Source organism: Balearica regulorum, chromosome Z (assembly GCF_011004875.1).
Source record: "Balearica regulorum gibbericeps isolate bBalReg1 chromosome Z, bBalReg1.pri, whole genome shotgun sequence".
NCBI classification, from domain to species: Eukaryota; Metazoa; Chordata; class Aves; order Gruiformes; family Gruidae; genus Balearica; species Balearica regulorum.
Genome location: NC_046220.1, coordinates 82,329,596 through 82,351,875, shown reverse-complemented (window position 1 = coordinate 82,351,875; position 22,280 = coordinate 82,329,596). Strand labels below are relative to the sequence as shown.

Sequence of the window (22,280 nt, the reverse complement as noted above, 5' to 3'; positions counted from 1 at the left end):
AAAGGAGAAGCAGCAAAGCCCGAGGGCGCTGGCAGGGCACAGCAGTCAGTGTGTCAATGTGATAATCTGCTTAAAGGAGGAGGCCAGGGCATAATTAAATATCCTGGTCTGAAGTCCTAATAGAGCAGCTGGAACATCTGATGCTCTCCCCATAATAAACTGTAGCTCATTTATTACTGCTTTGCATATGTATCCAGAAATGAGTTCAGCCCCAAGCTCTGACTCTCCCCATTCTCTATCAGCAGCGATACCAACCTCCTGTTCTCAGATTATTGTTGCGACTACGACACGCACTTTCATCTACATCTGAGAAGCCACAAAACTAAGCAAGCAGATTTTGTCACACATTTTCCTGTGGCAGCCACAAAACCATGCATGGCAAAATCTTCTTACAAAATCATTGCAAGTACACGAAAAAAAGAAGTGGTCAGAACACACTTTTCCATGATTTTTTTTTTCACAATATTAAGGAGGATACTTTGAATTTCCAAACATCCTTTAGCAATTCAGAAGGATGAGGAGTAACCAGCTGGAAGTCACACAGCAGCTGGCCACCGGACTCTTTAAAAAAGAAGACGACTTCTCTTGGCTTGTGTGAGTCCAACAAGATAGCGAGGATGCATTTGCTGTCTACTGGTTTAACATTTAATTACAGTGAGGTAAGCAAGCTGCTTAAACTCATTTGCACACTGTGAGAATGAGAGAAGAGGGTATGAATGAATTTAGGTATAGACTGGAAGAAATAGTGGGGACAACAGCAAATGAAGGTTAAGATGGAACTGAATAGATTTGTGTTGAGGGGCTAACAGGACACAGAGGATGCACTCACTGTGAGCTGGATGTGACAACCCAAGAGACTCCGTCTAGCTTTATATTGACCTGATTCAACCTTTGCACAAACACCATTCAGCTAGTCCAGAGATGATAGTGATAACGGTGGTTGGGATGCTCTCTCCGATGCCCAGAACTCTGTTTTGGCTGTACGGAGAGCCTAGAAGTCCAGTCTAGATGCCCACCTTCTTATGATGGATAATGGTAGGGTGATAATTGCACCCTTTGTGATGCTGTTTTCTCCTCCATACCTTTCCTCATAGTCCTGAATTTGAATGGCTTTTCTCAGCCTCTGGCACCAGCTATTTTCAGTTTTTCCAGAAGGTGAAATTGAATTTCCTGCTGATGTAAAGCATGATAGCTCCACTTCAGCCATGGAGTTACACAAATGTAAAACTGGCAGGAGATCAGTCAGGCCTTCAGATACGGCAGACATTAACGGCTGAAGTTCATTGAAATACTGTAGCTTCCACTTGGATTATCTCACCCTTTTGTCAGGTTAATCAAAATGTGCCTGGCTGCCTTATCCGTGATGCTCAAAGAACACACCATGTACTCTGACCTTTTGCGACATGCAAGAAGTCTATATTTCACATGCCAGCTATTCATCAGTAAGAATGGGTAAACCTAATGGTTTCCTACAAGAATGCTATTTTTATAGAGATAAAGAGAAAAACAATCTAATAAAAACACTTAGAGAGTAGCCATCATTTTCTTCTAACAAAACATTCATTTTTGCTGGTAAGACAAATAAGGTTGGCCTCATAGACTTTTTTTTTTTTTTTTTTTTACTTTACAACTGAACAAAAGTAGCTGAAAGGTAAATAAAGTGCTAATTTTCAGGGAGCTGGAATTTGGGAAGGAGCACGCATTTTTCAGGAGTCATTCTTAAGCAGAGGTAGTGGCATGCACCTTTAACGTTTGGATACCAAGCTGTCAGCAAGCGACTTCAACACCGCCTTTATCTCTCCTCTTTTCTATTTATACATTACACAAAGCTATTTTTTTCCTGGGTTTAATTGCACATCAAAGGACCAACTGAATGGATCGGTTTGGGAGGTTGCTGATAGCAACGCTGGGGAATCCTGCAAATGCAGATCTAAAATTTCAGTTCTTTCCAGTGGTATATTAGCTCATATGGGAAAAGCCAGTGAAACACTTTGCAAGCAAAAGCACCCTGGCTGTGCTTCTATTATTTGCAAGTTCAAGACGGACATAGAGAAGATTAAATAACTACTTATTATACTAACTCCTTCCCTCTAACTTCGCACTTCTTACGGAAGGAGACACTAATGACAATGCTCATTTCACTCTTTCAGAGACATAGTGGCAGATCTTGGAAGACATTCAGGTGGCTCAGAGTCCATGAACATGTCCTTAAAAATGGAGTATAGCCTCCTGTTCATTCAGGTATGTATAAAATGAATCTCCCAGTTATCTTTAGGCCAAATATATTTATGTTGGCACATATAGATTTTGAAGGGCTGTTCCAGGATTACAGTAACACAAAAATCACAACAATAAAATTGATTATATTAGACACAGGTTTCAGACTGAATGTTGCACTGACTTGTTAAGTGAATAGAAATGCCTACACCTCTATATGTTCATTGTAACAGAGATGTGACCACTGCAAAGTACCTCAGCTGGCTTAAAACCATTTTTCCAGCACCAAGTCCACCTCCTCTGAGATTTTATGCACAAGAAAGGTAAATAAGCACAATTCCAGTCTAAGTTGCACAGCCTTTTGACTTGATCGTTTTTGTCTACTTCCCCAAGCTTTTCAGCTGACTTAGCTTCTCTCAGATGAAACCTCCGGCAAAGCTGCTGGTGTTTCAAGATCCTTAAAACTCACTCCTTTGAATGTCTCAATGTCAATTATTGCTTATTTATAAAAGGAAAGGAGAAGCAAAACACACTGACCCAGACTCAGGAAATAATGAATAGACAGAGTTCCACATTCATAAATAAAACAATATACTTCCTATAGCTCTTACATAATTTTAAAGGGTGGTTTTGTTTTAAAACCAGCACCGCTTTAGTAGGTCTTTTTGTTCTACTACTGTTGTGCTACTTTTAAGTGGGAGAGGTGTTTGACAAGTGAATCTTCAGTAATGACAACTGCAGCTTTTATTGACTCTTTTGAAAATATTGAGCTAACTCAGAATTACTGAGCTCAACAGCAATTGTGAGCATAAACTAAAACAATATGTGACTGGTACACATTGCATGAGAATTTATTTAACATTAAATGCAACAGAAGCTGATGGCCAAACCCAGAGACACTTAAATGATGTTGGAAAAACTTTTCCCTCCCTGGATTGGACATAATCCACCTCTGGGCTTTATTCCACTGCACACACAGAAGTATAATTTACGACAATAATTTATAATGGTGCATAAATTTGTAGTAGGGCCGCTTTCTTTAAACTGTTTCTGTTCATTTGCAGAAACATGACTTTCTGAAGAGCACAGCCATACAAGGAGATGGACACAGGTCTGGCGTGAGGTAGAAGAGCTGGAAGACAGCTCAGCCCTGATTGCCAGTGCTACCTCATGCCACACAGCTCTGCACGGGTCAGTCCCATGAGGCAAGCCTCCAAATAGCTTGAGAGAACATACCTGTTTGCAGATACAGCAAACTAATTACATGGGGCCAAATCTCAATGGAAATAATAATAATAAGAAGAAGAATTAGAATGTTCCAAACAGTACTTATCTGGGAATCTCAATTATCTTCACAAACAGTAATTAATTTAGCTTCTTAACTCTCTGCAAGGTAGAGAATTACCAATGTTCCCATTTTGTGGATGGGGTTATGCACATGCAGAAATATCTACAAGACAGTAGCTGGAGTTAAACAGTATGTCTTCTCATGGCCTGTTCTCTACCTTGTGCTGTCTCCCATCATATCAGCTGGTATTCTCCCATTCTTTTTATACAAAACTATATTCTGCTGGTTTTGACCAAAGAAAAAATGTCTCCAAAATCTCCCAGGGCTTAACCTAACCAAAGTGTGCAGTACTTGGCATGAAACCTGCATTAGATACCATTGCTTGGCTTCCTCTGTGCTGTGATAGAAAATGTATCCAGATGGGAATCTATTGGACTTGACTTAGTAACGCAATAATTTTCCCTAATGATGCCTATGACAAATTCGGCTTTATTTTGTCTGCTGAATACTGCTGTTGCCCAGGAGATGACCCTACAAAAAAGTTGGAAGAGACACCAGGAGAGACACCTGCCTGCTTTTGACCTTAGATGCAGGGCATGAAGTGTCAGGGCTCTGAGGGCAGCACTCCAATGCGTTGAGATAACAGGTCCTTCCCTAAAATAAACACCAAGCCAGCCATACCAACAGAGCTCCCTCTAGCTTTATAATCCCTTTGCCATTTTAAATCTCCAGATGAGTTATTGTATTGCAACACACACACAATTAGTATGTCATGAACCCTCAATAGCACTCAGTAAGTATGTAGAGGATGAGGAACAATAAAGAAAAAAGCTAGTGACATTGATACCAAACTTAACTGAACTTGATTTACCTGCTTTCTGAAAAGGAAAATCTTTGGGTATTCTCAAAATATTAAAGAAATTTATTTTAGTTGGGCGTTAACTAAATATGGTATGGACGTCATGACTGCTGAATTATTAGCTGTTCCACAAATGCTCACATGTAAAACATCTTTGAATGTGAGGCTGTCCTGCAGGTAAGACAGGAGGTAGGAGATGTTCTCATCTATTTTTAACTTGATTGAAAAGTAGGTTTGTGACTTGGAAAAATTATTTTTCATTGCATCTTAGTTTCCCACAACAAAACCAAAGCTTGCAGCTGGTGTTCATGGCAGCTGTGCTGCAGCGAATATAAAGTGGATGAAAAATATTACTACAGGACTGTGTAAGGGGACATTTCAGACCCACTCACATTTTGTAGCATTTTGGGGGACTACATAACCTGCCAGGCCAAGGGGAATAAGGTCCATGGCAGTGACACCGCTGGAAAAAATAACCACATTCTGGCGTGCTCCTCTCCTGAAGCCTACCTCTGCTTTAATTTTCTCAGTTTAGGTTTACTAAACAGTTCCTCCGCAAATTCCCTGCCACATTTCTCTGATGTGAGCCAGCAGCTCATCTGCTTTCTGTCTATTTGTAGCCTGTATGAACTGTGAGGACTGAAAACACGTCCAGAGGATCTTTTACAATTCCTGGTGATGAGGAGGGCTGCGAGCAGCAAAGTGTGTCACTTATATATTTGTCAGCTGCAAGGCTGAAACCGATAGCAGGGTACGAATAGAGAGCTGATAGCCCCACTTCTAACTGATACTTCATGTGGCAGATTATGTTTCTGGGGGCTCCTTTGCCAGGAAGCAAAGGAATGGCTAGAAACAAGTCCCGCTGCACCCCAGCGAGGCTGTGCTCATATTATCACACCACCTGCCTGGGACAGAAGGGCCAGTGTAAACCAGGTGCACAAGAAAGCCCTGCATGAACTATCTGCTGTTTGTCAGTGCTCAAACACTGGCAATCTTGTGTTGGTCAGGATGGTGCTATTATGGCTTTGCTATTGCAAAATTATTGTGGTGTTCTCCAGACACCTGCACCCAGGAGCTGGCTGTGAAGAGAAGCTGGGAGGCAAAGCTGAGCGCTGACCGCTCTGAAGCCACAAGGCAGCTGGGAGGAAGGCTGGTAAAGCAAAATGCACCATCACTGAGGAGCTAAAGACAGCAATGGCTGCTAAGGGAAGATGAAAATTTGAAGGGGAAGATGTTATGCATCTTGGAGATGAATCCACCCCTTGGTGTCTCAAGAGAAGGACAGAGGAGGAAATGTCATCCAACCCTCCCCAGTCTGGATCTGAGTGGCAAGGGAAGGGAATTCAACCAGCTTTTAAAATCTCTGGAAGATATCACAGTCCTTTACATTCAAGTTGTCAGCCAGACAGATGCACTCTTTAAATGCTCATGATTAGCCCTCTTTCTCAACTGGCAGGAGAAGAATCACAGCTCTTGTGCAAAGTGGCTATGGAGGCACCCGTTAATTTCCATGGACTTGAATGTAAACAGTAATGAAACGCTCCTGCTAACTTTCCAGGGAAACTCACTGAGTGCACATGTGTCCTTGTGTGCCTTTGCTATCTGGAGAGACACAAGGCCTCTCTTTCTCTCCCTGAGACAAAAGCTATCAGCTTCAGAGCCACCATCCCCAGCAGATCCAACTGCCCATTCCCTGACAAGCTGCTTGGCTTCTTGGGAGGATTCTATATTTCTTAAATTTGGCAGCAGAAGGGCAAGGCGAGGAACATCTTTGCATTCACAAAGTAGTTAGAAACAGCAGCAACATCTCTTGTTCTCAAGAAACTCATCACCCCTTGGCGATGTCCTGCCCCGGCTGGAAATGAGCACAGGTGGGGGCTATTCTTAACTCTGAGCCGTGCCCAGGCAAAAGAGAAAGCATGAGAGAAGAAAGAGAGAGAAGCTTTGCAAATGAACAGTCAGCATAAACAAAACCTATCGGCCCAGGCAAGAGGCTAAAACACGACTGCACTAAACAAATCACGGTGGAATCAGCAATTGGCAAAGTAATTGGCGTTATTACAGCTGATGGAAAATTTCTGATGCCGCCCATGTTCACTTTTGAAACACTACTCAGACATTTAATTGGCTCAGTTCTCATGTAGCTGATTGCTCTTTTTTTCCTTCTGGAGTGTATCATCAGGCCTGTATCTACAAAGAGAAACTTTCAGATGCACTTCCCTGGCTCTCTCCACTGGCCATGACACGGGGGATGAAGCTTTGCACAAACTAAGCAATGCAGGAGAAATGTGGAAAGAAACAGGTCTGACTTGGGAAGTTGAATCATTTCAACCCCTGCGTTCCCCCAGTTCTTTGTGAGTTCAACTCTAGGACCACCAAACAGCCCTATGCTTGCAGCACCTAAAATACTGCGAGTTAAATGTAAGGATGAAAATTGCATCTGGTGATGTGACCAAAGAGTGGATTCAGTGCTTTAGTTGCCATAAAGGTAAAATTGCCTTCTCTCTCACACATAAATGCTCACGTGGGCACTCTCTGGCATATTTCTCACACTATTTGATAAAAAGTTAATAATGGCTGAGTGTCTGTGCTCAGGAAATGCTTCTCCTTGAACTTGCTAGACCCTTTAGCCAAAGCATCCTTATCCTCTGATTTGAGCCCTCTTCCAGAAAACCAGCTGTCTTCCATAGGTCAGGCCAGCATGGATAGGGAAAATTCGACCAGAGGCTTCAAAGCCTTTCTCCAATGTTTTTTAAAAGCCCTGCAAAATCATTAATGTGTACGGACCAGCCAGGTCCTCGAGGTATATGAAATTGAAGAATGGTGCTTTTTAAAGCTTTCATCAGAAAGAGCAGCTTGGCTCAGTGCTGACACACACATTCAGCTTTTGTGTTTTTTTTTTTTTTTTTTTTTTACCTCCAATCCCTAGATCTAGTCTTAGCCTTTGGAGGACATCAAGGTCTAGGAGCAGAAAGCTTTTTCCTTGGCCAAGCAATGGGTCTGTAGGGCAGACAAGGCTGTGGAGGGAGGATGCTTTTGCCCACTTCTCTCTTCCGCTCCTCTAATCTGTTGAGAGCTGCGTGACCACAGGCTGCCTTAATAGGAAGCGCCATGGTGGCAGTAGCTCTGCGGCTGCATGGAAGGATGGCTCCTCAATTATCAGGGAGTTGTTTTTGGGTACGCCTTCTGCCTGGAAGCAGCAGGAAGATTTCTGAACCTGTCTGATTGATTCATTCATCGGCTGATTTCACTGGGATACGATCCATTTAGATTTACAGCTTGTTTCCAAGGAGGAGGGAGCCTGGAGAGGCTCATCCGTCATATCCTCCGTCACTGCAAATCAAAGGCAGCTCCATGCCAGGAGACTCCCAACACCAAAGGGAAAGGACGTTTGGCAGCTTGGCTCCCAGATATTTCTGGAGCTGCTGGACACCAATCCCCTTGTTTTTTCCTGAAAAACCCCACCACCCTCCCTGCAAAATGGTCTGGCCTGTGATGGCAAAGGACATGCTGGAGGATCTGAAGGGACATGGTGGCCCTTCAACAGCCATCATTGCATGGCTGGACTGAAGTATGGCCCCTCAAAGTCTGTAGTAAGTCTGGCCGTACAGCAATCTGTAACACTGCAAAACATTTCGGAACACCACAGGTTCCCAACTCGGAAACCAGAAGGATGGCTTCAGGATTAAGCCCCTGCTTCAGGGCTTTTAGCATCCCCTAGAAGCAGAGGGCTGGGGAATGGGATGACTTTAAAGGAGAAGTCACTTTTCCATGAAAAACAACAGGCTAATTACGGGTGACCCAGTGCTACGATTAGTTTTTGCATGGAGTTATAGTATTGCTGTCATGTCTCCGTGCCTCCTGAGTCACTGCTGCTGCTACTGCCAGACACCAGCACAGGACCTGGGGAGTCCTACAGAGCTTCAGCAGATCAAACTCAAGCTGCCTTCAAATTGAGACCAGAAGACAATGAACAGGGAAGTTCAACACAGGGGAGGTCAGTTCTTCCCTTGTCCATGCTAACTAGGACTTCCAGAAAATCCCACTAGAAAGAGCCAACAGCCTATGGCCAGTGATAAAAATGGAAGGAAAACACAGGCAGCCTCATGCAATTTGTTTTATCTACCAAGCTAAATATTTTCCCTTCCAGTTACTACTTTTGAGTGCTTGACCCTGTCAGACAAGAGCTGAGAGTGCCCCAAGAAACCAACAGGCAGATGCCAACTCCCTTCATCCCCATTTGATGCAAGCCTTGGATTCACACCGCATATGAGCCTGTCTACAAATGAGTAAAGCTTCCCATTTGAGATGCAATGGACTCCCGGGACAGGATTTAAGATCAAGGTCTCCTCCCAGCAGTGCTGCTCTGTGGCTGCGATCAAATCACCTCACTTAGTATTTTTTCTCTTCTATGAAATGGGCATAGCGTCCTGCCCTGCTTTGTGAGATGCTGAGATTTATGTGTGAAAAGCATGACATAAAAACTAAGTATTGTCACATAAAGCAAGATGAAGCTATAAAAAGAAGCCAAGGTAATGTGTGTGCCATTAAAATCCTGACACTGAGTGCTAGAAGAGGCTTAAATTTGCTGTGGTACTCCCGCTATTCCCTTTTATTAAGCATGGGGAAATACTGCCTTGCAGATAAACATTGTGATGTGCTAAATGTCCAGAATTTAATGGAGTCCATTATAATTAATGAAAATGTAGCTTTCACTAGTTTATGAATGCCTTATTCATATTAAAAAAAAAAAAAGTCCATAAAGAATGTTTTCCCTAGGCATGTGCCAAGTAAGAGGGTAAACAACTTCTGCTAATACACCTTCATCTCTTCCCCAAGGCTGTCCAATCTGCAGAGGAAAGGCGCTTGTTACACACCCACCAGCCTTCTCCACTGTCCTCTTGCAAACCTCTCCCAGTGTGGTGCACACAACCCCAGTAACAGCTGGCCACAGCTGGGTGTGTCGATAGGCACCGCGAAGCCTTTTCCCATTGCTGTCTGCCTGCCTCTGCCAACCCTTCGACTCCCGTCTTCACCTTTTAATGTCATACAGTCTTTGGGCCAAGAACAATAATATATTTGCTTTATGATGCTACAACCGCGGCAGGGATTTTTATGGACTACCACAATATCATCTTCTTAACTGTGGACATGCTGCTGATTAAAGGGGTCACACTGGCAATGATGGAATCTATAATGTCGTTATTTGTTCACAGGAAGGATACACCAGGTGTTCAAGTTTCTCTCTCCGGCCTCAGCCTCTCAGTGCTTTGATCCTGACCACCTTTGAGAATAAAAGGGGAATTTAGCTCTTAAATGTGATTCGGTCACTGGTGTCTCGGTTAACACCATCCATAAAAGGATTGGTTTCTTTGCTACACAGGACAAAGCTGAGACCACAGAGTTGAAATAGGAGTAGCATGAAAAAATGTATCTTTTTTAGCTAAAAAGGCCAATCGTTAACCATGTAAGCAAATGAGTGGTTATTGAGTTTTAATAACACACTCTATTCTGTTGCTCATTCATGAAGAGGGGTGAGGAGAAAATGCTTTGAGGCTTCAAAAGATTTTTTTTTAAATTAGAGAATTACACAATGTGGTCTTTCAGTGCCATGAACACCTGCTGACAGTATGATTGCAAAACATGACATTTTTGAGGCTGCAAGAAAATGGGCACAAAAAAGAGAATTCTGTTATCAAATAAAATATCTGAAGACTGTGGTCGAGTGTGTGTTTTTTTCCTCTGCCTTTTAAAAGCGTCACATCCTCAAATTCAAACAAGCAGATGGCTGCCAGAAACACTTTCAAACCAGCAAGCTGCTTGCATTGGACACATCATTTTTGGTGTCTTGGCCTCTTGACTATCCCATTGATTTTTATTTCATTTGGTTTTGATCCGAGGCAATTGGAGAGGATTTTAAAATCACCAATGACCTCTGAACTTCAATGATGGCATTTTGAGGCATTTTATCGAAAAGAGGAGATCAGGGCAGAAAATGGCCATTCACTCACCATCCAATGAAAAAGAAAAATTATAATGGCATAGTTTGTGGTTTCAGTTGAAGCAGCTGAAGTGAGCTGCTGAGGATCTACAGAGAACAGGTGATACTGCTGGAGGGAGAAATGTTTTGAAGAGTGTGCAACCATGGCATCACGTCCTTTTGTTGATAGCACACAGCCACAACTGATTATAACTTCAGCTCTGACTCCATGTTCTTGTACAGTATCAACCCTGAGCTATAAGTTATATCTGCTCCTGGCTGAGTGTCTGAGTTTTTGTTTCTTCTCTCTAAAAGAGTGTAGAAATGTAATCTTTGGGATGAGGTCGGGTCTTAGGAAATACCAGTAGATACAGAGCCCTGCATTGCATGTCCCCGGCAACTCAAACTGCTCTGAGCACGTCAAACCTGACCTTGCTTCCTCCCAGTAAGAGATAATACACATCTCTTGTTCCTCACATAGACATCATAAGACATTGTCTTGATCTTCATGTCCCTGGTGCTAAACGGCTTGCCATACAGGAGATAAGGTGAAGTTCTTGGATGAAGGATAAGGCTGATGAATTTTCTCCTTGGCAGCAAGAGAATCTCTGATGATGTGGCTGAAGGTTAAAACTGAGCTGGTAACATCATCAAAAACAATCCCAAGGTTGACACCCTGTAGCACACGTGCCTTCCGCTGAGGGGAGGACCCTGGGCCCTGTTAATGTTCCTCCACATGCTGTGGAAATTTTCTCAGACCCTGCAGGACAGCTGACTGCATGACCAGGTTTAGCAGAGTAGCCTGATGTACCTTGGTAGGGGCTATCATGAACTCATTCCAGCCATCTAAGGCTCCTGTTTTTACCCTTCCATCATCATCCTGCACCTTTTCCCAGCCATGGTGGCATGGTGGAGCTACTCCCTTCTCCCAAATGATTACATCTCCTCACTTATGCTTGCTGAGATTATGCTCTGCTCATGTCCAGGTTACTTTCTCCCCAGTATTCTTATTACTGAGGTAGAGCCACTTATTAAAGAAACACCATCAGTGACGGTAGCATCTTATAGTGCAGCTGTTGCTCAAAGACAAGAGACTAGAACTATAGCATTCCTATATGAAGACTACTGTGCCAACTAATTTTGGTGGTACATAGATAAAATACTGATTTAATTTATCTGGATCTAGTAAAATCTGAAAAGAGCTTATAGGAAATCATGCCTATATCTTAGTTGATTAAATTCTGGGCTGCTTCTGGGAAGACTGACAATTGTAAAATCAATCTGCCAAACTTTCATTCACAGCTTCATTGCGAAGCCATTACAGATACAGCAAAGACCGCCAAATTCACGGGGGGTGGTGTGTGTGAAGGCACATGTGAGAATGGGGAGCACCACATTTTCCTCCTCCCAAGGCAACCTGGCAGCTGTGGGGGAGAGGAGGGTGGTGGTAGGCAAAGAACAGACGATCTGACACTGCCAGCACACCTCGATGTTGCAGGGCTTTTTTCCTCCCAACCGATAACTCAAACCTGAAATCACCTCCGCAAGCAAACCGCATGAGACTTCACTAACGATGTTGCTCATGATGCTTAGAGAAGGCTGCCAGAGGTCTCAGGCCATCCATCCGCAGCCCGTCACACTCTTCCCATGAAGAAGAGCAGACGGGTACATTGATCAGTTTGGCCAGCCAAGCTGCTCTGCTGCACTGTTAGAGGTGAATGCTGGAGCTGCTGCAGCTTGATTGTACTGGTGCTCTTTGCAGCTGGCGTGCTGCACCCAGAAACCACAAAAGGCTGAAATGAAACTATATGCAACATATCTGCCGGTCATGTGTGCACCGATACCCTTGTGTTTATGTTCGTGCTCATTACTATACATGGAAGGAGGGTGTGCAGAAAACATTGGTCCTTGGGGACAGCATGTAGCAATTTTCAAACTGGTTGCTCTACAAGTAAAAGCCAGGGTGCTAGCAAGTAATGTCTGCAAAGTTTGATGCCTTGATTTCTGCTGCATGGATCAATATTAACAGTGATACTGTATTTCCAGAGCATACTCAACTGACAGAACTATTGATTATTTGGTATGCAGCAGTGCATTGATACTTGATAGCAAACTGGGACACTGAAACAATAAATGTGCAGTTGTTAACAAGCAACACAGGGCATTGAGTTTCAGTGACACAACTGGGATGTTGCTTCCTTTGTCTAAAATGGAACATCTTTAACATGTCAAAAATAAATTTACTTATCTGACTTACTGAAATACCTGGGGAAAATACCTTCTTCACTGAAACCTGCAGATTAAGGTCATGTTTCCAAATATGTGCCAAATTCAATCAATAATTTCATCACCACTGTGACCAAACACTTGAGGTATTCTTGAAGGGAAAATGTTTTGTTCGATATGTTTAAACATGCATTATATCAGATCACCTTGTGCATGAACAGATTTCAATGGCAGAAAAGATAATGAAACACTGCACTTTGATTGCAGTAGTCAAGCCAAAGTTATTTTTTCCACCTAGGTTTTTGATTCAGTGTGAAAAAGTATATATATGTGTATATATATATATATGCATATACATATATATACACACATATTTGGATAGGGTGAACTCAAACCTTTCTTTATCAAACAAAGGATTTACTTATATTTGAAAGACATAATGCTATATCTTTCCATGAGCTGTTTTGTAATATATGTCTATAATTGTGTCCTACGTACACATTTAACTATCAACCACCAAACCATTAAAAAGCAATTATACAGAACACCAGTCTTATGGCTGGAACCTATTGAAAAAGGAGCCTTCCTATGGCGAGGGAGAAAGAAATACTTTCTGTGAAGAAAAATAACTGGTGGCGCTTGCTGTCGCAGGAAAGAACAACTGAATGGCTTAAAACTCTTTTAATCTGAGCTCAGAGAGGCAGGGGAGGTGACTAATAAATATGCAGGAAATGCACCTGTACTATACATAGCCTTTTTCTGGGATAATATAGCCTTTCATCTGCTATCAGCATGTTGAACCCTGTAGGCTTAGCTGCTTTAGAAACTGTCTATGATTTGGAGAGGTCAGGACCAAGGGAGGCTGACTCAGGCTCTGATGGTGGCTCCCCTCTCTCTCCCACTGCTGACAAACGGAGTTTAGGATGATGGAGTTCAGTTTCTCGGTTGGGCCTGAGCCTCTTCAGCCACTAGTAAATTAAATGTGCCAAGAAATATTCCCAGGCATTGAGGCCAACTGGCACAGAATGGTCCGTATCTCTGCTCACAACCATGTCCTAGCTTCCCTAACGCAGCAGCTAAATACAAACCGCTCACTGGGATGAATGTTAATCCATGCTTAGGAATGATTTAGGAGCTTGCTAGTTGCTGTGGCAAAAGTGTGCCAAGGACTGGTCTAGTAGTTTGAGTATACCCAGTCACACTCCCATGCCGAGCAACATTCCCAGACACTGCTTAACTCGCCTAACAGATGCAGCTTAAGACACTGGTATGACATATGTCCTTCCGCTTTCCCTACCCAAGATCACCTCTTTCCAGTGAGGGGAAGGCTCTAAATTTGGTTATAACAACAATCTTTTGTTGGTCCATGATATTACTCTTACTCAGTGAGAAACTGGAGATTACTGCTGTCTGCAATCTAAGAATAATTGCAAGGAACCAGATGTTATGTGTTTAAAATGACAAAGATGTTATACATGGGCAGGTTAACTTCGTAAACAAACCACTGTCCTCTTTTTCCCATCCCACACCACTGTCATCTGCCTGATACTACATCTTCAACATTTGTAACTTTAAATTGCATACCCCCCAAAAAAGCATCCCATCTGAAGTAGTTGCCATATGCTCTAACCATGCTACTCTGGAGGACTATAGGAACTTCTGGGCTGGGCTGCACAAGGCACAGTGAGTCTGTTTTCACGGGTCCCTCTGAGCTACAAGAAGCTGAACACAACCTCTTTCCTTTGAGAAGAATTGACTACCAGGGCAGGGACATTCTGTCAGAAGGCATGGTAGCATTAACCAAATCACACACCAAGACAGAAGATCTTGGTATGATGTTGACCAAGCCCAGGCACCCTCCCACATCCCACAGGGACCCAAGTGCTACAAGGCAGTGGAGGGAGGCAGAGGAAACATTTTGTACCTACATCCTCTTCACCACACACACCACAAAGCTTTCTCAGTGGAAAGGTTTCAAAGCTGTTGTCAGAAGCTCTTACCCTCAGATGGGAACTGTTCAGAGGAACCCATCCCTTTGAATGGTTTCCCTCGTGACACTTGCAATGCTTGCCCGTGGGCATCACCTGTGCAGCAACCGACTCGTGGTTTGCAGATGGAGCTTGGGAGGGAGATTCTTATCATAGTGAGCTGGCTGTATTTCGGCAACACTTCCTTGGTGAACAGACAGCACCAAAGCTGAATCCACCCTTTGTGGTGCCTGCTTTTCCCAAAGAAAAGGTGGTGGAAACTTCTGTCAAGCAGCTGGTGCCTCCTCCCAGCTCCTATTTGGACACCTCTGTGGCCCTGGAAGCTGCAGCTAAAAGCACCATGTGGGTTCACAGCCTCAACGTCTCACGTCGGTTCCCTGACTCAGGAAGCTATAATGCCAGGAGGATGGCGGATGACTTCATGCCAGCAGAGTCTAATACCTTATGATCCTACGATCTAGTGCAAAGGCAGGAGGAGTGGGAAGCCCAGCAGGCACCTGATTGAAGAGGCTGGGGGAGATGAGAGGAGGCAGTGTACTGCTGTGCATTTCCTCCACCTCCATAACCTTCTCATTTTCAAAGAGTTTCCATAGGGCTGTGGCAGCTATTGTTCTCCAGACCTAGTGCATCAGCATCCCCACTACGCTGACAGCAGTTTGGGATTCACACACTGCTAGCCCTTCTTCCTCTTCCCATCAGGAAAATGAGCAGCTTGTTTGGCTTCAAGAGGAAACAAAGCGTGTACAACTGAAAGATCACCATGCTAAAGTGTACAGGACTATGCTACATACTCCATAACCAGCATGGGCTGCCTGGGCATGCGCTTATGCTGAGACAGACCTAAATGTATTTACATCAGACTTCACAAACATGTGTCTGTCCTTCCTTCCTTCCGAAAGTGGCCATAGCAGCCAGATCAAACTTTGGCACAATCGTTACTGATGTGCAGAGTCAGAAATGAATGAGTTCCTTTATGCCCAATTGTCAAAGAGGCTGAAGATTCATATAGGCCACTAACATAAAAAGGAGGCTAATTTAAACCTACAGCAAAGTTTAGGGAGTAATCCTGGGCAGGCAGGTAAGCAGGATCAATGTAAAAGTTGTTCTTGTTTCTCTCTGGCTCCATAAAAAAGAAAAATAGTATCAGTGCTGTGCGTTTTTTAAAACATGCTTTTTTTTTTTTTTCTTCATAAAAAGGGTTGAAACAGGCTTAAGCATCACTGTTATTATCTCAAAAATGACAGAGAGACATTACCATATGAATGTTTCCCTTCCCAGTCAGATATCCATATTCACAATGTGCGTACCTTCGATTCAGGGACTGCAGCTCCCCTGCGGTCCAAGGACTCAAGGCCCAATTTGTGTAGATTTTTCTGCCAAAATGGGGTTATTAGTGACAGGAAATACTGCAAGATCGCCTACAGCCTTGATAGAAACAGGAGGGTATACTATGGAGAAAATGTAAGCTGTAATATCCAACTGCAGTTGGCAAACCCAAGCGTGTTTGGATTGCCTGTATTCACCAGTATTTCATTCCCCTGTTTTCAGATGATTGCCCTGGCCCTAGTGATTAACCATCTGAATATACCGAAGAAGGATATTCACAGGAAGGATCTCATGATAAAAAGGCTATTCCTGTCCCTCTTTCCATCACATCATAATCTGTCCACTAATATGGCTTGAGATCTCAGCTGATCAAAAGGTCATAAGATGCTACCGCTAAGTATCACTGTCTCTGTTCAGCTGAAGGCATTTTTACTCCATGCAACAGGCAGAGAAATGCAATAGCAAAGCCTTGAAATTTGTTTGTATAATAGATGAAGTCTTTGCTATGTGGCACTTATCTTCCTTCAGGGAGTGACACCTGATAAATAAATCTCTAGTTCCCAGTGAATTTAAATAAAACAAAGGCAAATCATATCACTGCACACTGTAAAAACATAACTGCAGAGAACATAAGAGTTCCCACTCTCCCACAATTTCCTTTGCTACAAAAGTTATAAAGTGCTGACAGTTCTCAAACTCTGCCAAAATCAAGGGACCCAAATCTCTGAGAACATTACAAAGAGCACGGTGATAACACAGGAAGGACTGAAAGATACATCGCTCATTTAGACTAATGACATGGTAAAATTTACTTTAAAAAAAAAAAAAAAAAACAGAAAAAAGCAAAAAGCAAAGAAAGGGGGCTTATTAGCATATCAATAGGAATAATGGAGTGAAAGTGAGGGGAAATCTAGTAAATGGGGCAATGTGTTTCCCAGTGAATAACACTAGGGTGGGCAATTCTCAAGCATCCTGGGATGAAAAAAACACCGAACCACATCCTACCCAGCACCACCACACTGGCCAGCTGGTCACCGCTGTACTGCAGTGTACCAGTGGTACTGGTGGCAGTGGGTCCATCAGTCCTGTACTGTGCCCATCCCTGGATGCCAGCCATCACCTCCAGCACTGACCACAGCCGCTTCTCTGGTCATCCTGCAGCCAAGCAGCTTCACATGGACAGAACCATGGATCGCTGCCCAAAACAGCGGGGAGAGAGGGTACCGCTGCCAACAACCACCTGCCACCTGAAGCCCCCGTCTAGCAGGTCTGCAGAGCTAGTTTCTGTGAGCATTACCATTGGAAAAAGCACTGTTTTGCATCTCACACACACCTGAAGAGTTGTCACAACCAAATTAAATCCCCCAGCATCTCCCAGGCTATCTGCCCTGGCTCTCCAGATGCAGAGCTCTACACCAGGACCAACAGACAGTTTCTTTAACTGCAACTGGCAGTCATTTTGCTCCTCTCTGTGCTTTCAAAGCTGAGAGCCATCAAAGATTAGCAGAAAAAATCATGACTATTTTTCCCTAAGAAGCAGCACCGGTAATAGGCTTCAGGAAAAATCCTCCTAAATGCAAGTGATAAGCGTAGACTGTGTGAAGGCTGACAGGTCTGATTATAATTATCACTGCAAGGGGACCAGCACTAACCTCCCTTCTGGAAGGCAATGACAATTCCTGGAAGAGAACATGCAAGTGAATTATCATAAACAAAATCATTGCAAGTGGAACTGTCTTTCACTGGGTAACTAAATAAGGCCCTGATTTGGTGTGGGGGGGTGGAAACCCAAACAAAACCTTGAGCGCTCATTAAAGTTCATCCTGATAGAAAATGGTAGTCAATCATACGTGTAAGTTTTGCTGTCTTTGGGTTGATGGGAGTAAAAGAATGAAGCAGGACACTTGAAGCATGGGATGGAGTCATGCATGCATGTGGTGTTTGGAAATAAAGGATATCTTCTCAAACCATATTTAAAGAACATGCTCTGCAACATAATGTGAACAGAGAGCCCCAGAGAGCGTGTTGGCCTAGACTGAGCTAAATATTCAAAACAAAGACAAAAATCAGGCAGCCTTATACCAACCTTTCCCTCTTCCTCACATCCTAGCAGGAAGAAAGCCAAATAGAACCAACATAGTGCTCTTCAAACTGCATCTATACGTTGAGTTCCTCAAATTGCATCTGTACATTGACTGAAACCACAACATTGCTTTTCAGGAGGGTTTTGAGGTAGTTATGGTTGGTAGTATTCCTTCAAGATCATCCTGTCCTAAACTTCTTTGTGGTTTCCCTGACACTACACTTTTAGGCTGCAGGTTGTTTTAGCACTTCTCATTCCATTTCCATTGGATACTCAGAAATAGAGAAATTTGGGCAATCTGGAATAAGAATAGCAGTACAGTAGCTTTTTCTTTCTGAACAAGGGGAAATAGATATTATCTTCCTAATAGTGGCCTATAACTGAAATGGACATGAAGAGGAGACCCTCAGAGTCAAAGGCAGGACTTTCTGACTTTTTCTCCTTTCTAGGAGTTTCATTATATCTCAATGGAGTGAAGCAAATAAATTGCGCAAGGAGACATATGGAAGTTCACTACGTAAATGGCCTATTTAGGGCTCTTACTTCCTAATTAGGTCCTGGTGTCAGGAGGTTGGTAACAATTATTCACACATAGATCATTTGGATACAATACAAACTGTTCTAAAACCGAAACCATCATAATGGCATGCATTAAAAAGAACTCTATTTAGCTTGATCTTTTTAGACTCTTGCTTAGCACTTGGAATATCAGTTTCGGTGCTACACACATCCTAAATTTTGTGTCTAACATTGCAATAACCCCTTGTTCTTACCTTGTTCACAGATTTCGTCACTGAACTCTGCACAGGGAACCCACAGTCTCTTCCCAAATTCTTCATCTGACTCTGTGGCATTTTCAAGAGCAAAGAGAAAAGAAAGAACCTTGATTGTGGGAATGACCACGCAGAAAATAGTCACAAGCATCCAAAGTTTCATTTTCATTACATCTTTCTGATTGCCCACCACCTCCTGTGGCCCCACTCAGTTTTGGAAGGTCCCCCGAGCTTCTCCTTAACCCACACTGATGTGTAGGTTTCTCCTCCCAGGTAGCCCTGGTAAGCACAGCAGCACCACAGGGCCATCATGGCTTTCCCACAGTAGCTGTGGGGCATGCAATGAGCCATGATGGCATAGAGTGGAGCCATAGATTCCTATGACAACCCATGTCAAAAAGCCTCAGGAAGAGCAGAGAGGTGTCACAGGATGCCAACCTGCCTGCTTTGTTTAAGAGTTAAAGCAAGGAGCTGAAGCCAAGGATTACCACATTGCAAAACCATTTAACACAGAGTAAGTGCTTGTGATTCAACATCGTGACTGTGGCAAACCTGCTCTACCCTGCACTTCTGCACTTCTGGTATGAAAATGAGATCTTCCTCTCCCCTTCTTCCCCTCCTGCCTCCTCTCCCCTCTCTGTCCACCTCTCAAGCCCTTCACACAAAGGTGAAATATTTTACATTTTCACCTGTGGTGATGCAGATCAGAGAGTGTTTGCTTTGCTTTGCTTTTCACTGATTTTGCCCAAGGCATCCTTTTAAGCAGCAGCCTGTGCAAAGATAATAGGTGGCACGATTCTCTGTAACTGGAATCAGCAACAAATCAGCCATCTGCCACTCCAGGGGTCTGAGATTAACTCAGCTACTGGACCGTGACTGCAAAGCATTTGCACATTTAGATTATAGAAATGTGAGGTTACCGGTCCAAAAAAATAAAAGATGGGGAGTGGGGAAGGTGTGGGGAGAAGGGGTGGAAGATAGCCTTGGAAGAGTCCTCCAGATTAACCCTTCTAAACACAAGTCATCCCTTAACAACTCCAAGCAGACATCATTTCTCATTGTAAAGTGTTAAAAGGATGAGGGATTTGAAGGAAGCAACCTGAGATTCATGAGACATCATGTTTCAGGGAAATACATCCAAAGACACTTCTTTGATACAGGGTGAAATAAAGACAAAGATACTCAGCTGCCTTGTCAATGCCTTGCAATGCTCCTTGGGCAGTATGACCAAGCTGCCCACGTGGGTTACTTGGACCACTTGGAAAGTACAAGAGTAACATTTTTGTCCCAAGATGGACAAGCTCCCTTACTCCAGAGCATTGTAAAGACACTAGGAAAATGAAAGAGGACTGCATTCTGAAATATAAAGGTTTAGGAAGGTCTCTTCATTTGCTGTCCTCAGTTTACCTTCCTGAATAACAAACACCACACTGATACTTTGCGCACATGGATGCTGCTGGTCCACATTAATATTTGTCTGTATCTTTGAGATCCTCTCTATGAATGTGTTGGGAATTGTTATTTGGTAACTGAAGTATTAAGAGGTTTAAATCAGTAGCAAACACAAGCTGGCTCCACATCTAAAAAAAGTGAGCTGTGCTCTGTGCAGGTGCATGGCAGGTTAGGACAGCCGCCAGGGTCTTCTCTGCTCACTTTGATGTGGACTTTAATCCCCACTCCTGGCATTTGCTTTTGTAGGTTGGCATCCCACGGTCAGGGATCTCAGGTTAAAAAGAGGAGGTTTTGGCCAGAGAAAGAGGTGCAGCTGCAGCCAAAACTATCAGCAAGGACATCTGGGAAATTTAGGCAAGGTCTGCATGGTGTGTGCCCTTGGTGAGGATGGTAGCTTAAATACACAACTCATCTCATTAAGTCCAAAGAGGCAACTGAAAAGCAAACAGCAAGCACATGTGTGTATACCAAAACACGTATTTTTATGTGTATACTTTATTCACAATGAACAGGTAGGATTGAGTGGGAGGTACAATGGCACACAGATTACTTCAAGTTACTTGGCCAACCCTTTTGTTGAAATTTTCTTTGCTTTCTTCACTGTCTCCAAGGTCTCCTGGGCCAAACACTGCATACCCCTTACTCACAACAAATTAAAAAAGAGAAAGAAGACACAACAGCATCTTCTTTGTGCAAGCCCAAGTTGTGCTGCAGCAACTACATGGTTCAAGGCACAGCTGAGAGGAGGAAGAGCAAGGGATCAGTCACTGTGGACATGCTACTCCATACAAAACCTGCTAGTGTCACCTCAGAAATGAGTGCACATCCTATCAGCATTAATTTGGGACTGAGCTTTCGATCCTCCACAGAGGAAGGACCATTGATCTGTGAGGAGCTGTGAGAAGACAGTGAGGAGAGCAGGCTGGATAACACCTTTAAGTGTCCCTAAATTCCCCTCTATTTATCACAGTATTTCTGAAACGCATTGCTTGGGCAGAATTAAGTGCTCCAAAACTAGGTCTAAGTGTCTGAAACCAAAGGTGAGATTTGAAGTGGTTTGGATATACACTAGGGCATGGTTTTCAGGTGAGAGAGAGGTCATGGGGATCATCCCACGCCTGGGACTACAAACTGGGCCAAGCTAACAACCCAACAACCCACAATCTTCTGAGATGCAGTGAGTTAATGAGCCTCTGCCTGTGCTTTAGAAAGGTCTCCTTGAACTTGACCTGCTGGCTGTGTGAGTGCTAAAACTGCTGTTAAAAGAGGATCTGGACCCGTTTTCAAACCCAACGGCAGGGTTTTTCTCTTTCTCCAGTCTCCAATTTCTGTAAAGCTAACCTAAAACTTCAGGTCCAAATGCCAGCGTGATCCAGAGAGCAGTATGTGTGTAAGTGGGGGGGGAAGATCTTTGCATTCAGCTTCAACTATTGGACCACTACAAGAATGCTTGTGATGGTAATAATTTTTAAGAGTTAAAAAAAAAAAAAAAAATCAAAACCCCCATATTAAAAAAAAAAAAAAGGTACTTTCATGCTTTCGTGTACCTAGCCTGTGAATACAGGGAAGAGGGGACCAACACAGGGCAAAGCCTTTTCTTTCAGACAAAAATCACAGCAAAACTCTAGCCCATCCCTGGCAAATTAATCAACCTTATGAACTGCTGTTGAAGTTTCAGCCCTATGTAATTTTTGTTTGTTTGTTTTATCCAGACAAGCTTTGCAGGAAGGGGCTTTTGCAACCAACACTGCATTAACCAGGCACTCAGCTGAGCTGTGTGGATGCCTGGAAGTTGCCTCGTCCCCCAGCAAATGAGAAGCGGAAGGGAACACCGACGCAGGCGATGCTGCACCTTGCAGAGATTCGCGTGTCCTACAAGTAACCTTGCATCAGGATAGAGAGCCATGAGAGCAGCCTTATGGGTACAGAGAGAGGAGGAGGAGGAGGACAGTGAGGAGGAGGGGAAGGAGTGGCAACAGGAAAATAATCAGAAAACTCCCAGGGAATCAAATCTTCTCTTTCTCCCTAGGAAAAGAAAAAAAAAAAAAAAAAAAAAAAGTAAAAATCCCTCCCCACTACAGAGATGGC

General features: G+C 43.4%; 1 protein-coding gene across 5 annotated transcripts in view; it reads right to left on the bottom strand.

Annotated features, from left to right (window-relative positions):
* The window catches only part of SETBP1 (SET binding protein 1), a 268,181-nt gene that overhangs the window by 126,466 nt on the left and 119,435 nt on the right, over window positions 1-22,280 (bottom strand). For 3 of the 5 annotated variants that reach the window (XM_075739708.1, XM_075739706.1, XM_075739709.1), the window contains one exon: window positions 18,741-18,812. The exons of the other annotated variants lie outside the window; for them this stretch is intronic. In XM_075739708.1, coding sequence (XP_075595823.1) covers window positions 18,741-18,812 — 72 coding nt within the window. The remainder of the gene's footprint in view (window positions 1-18,740; window positions 18,813-22,280) is intronic. 5 annotated transcript variants of the gene reach the window in all.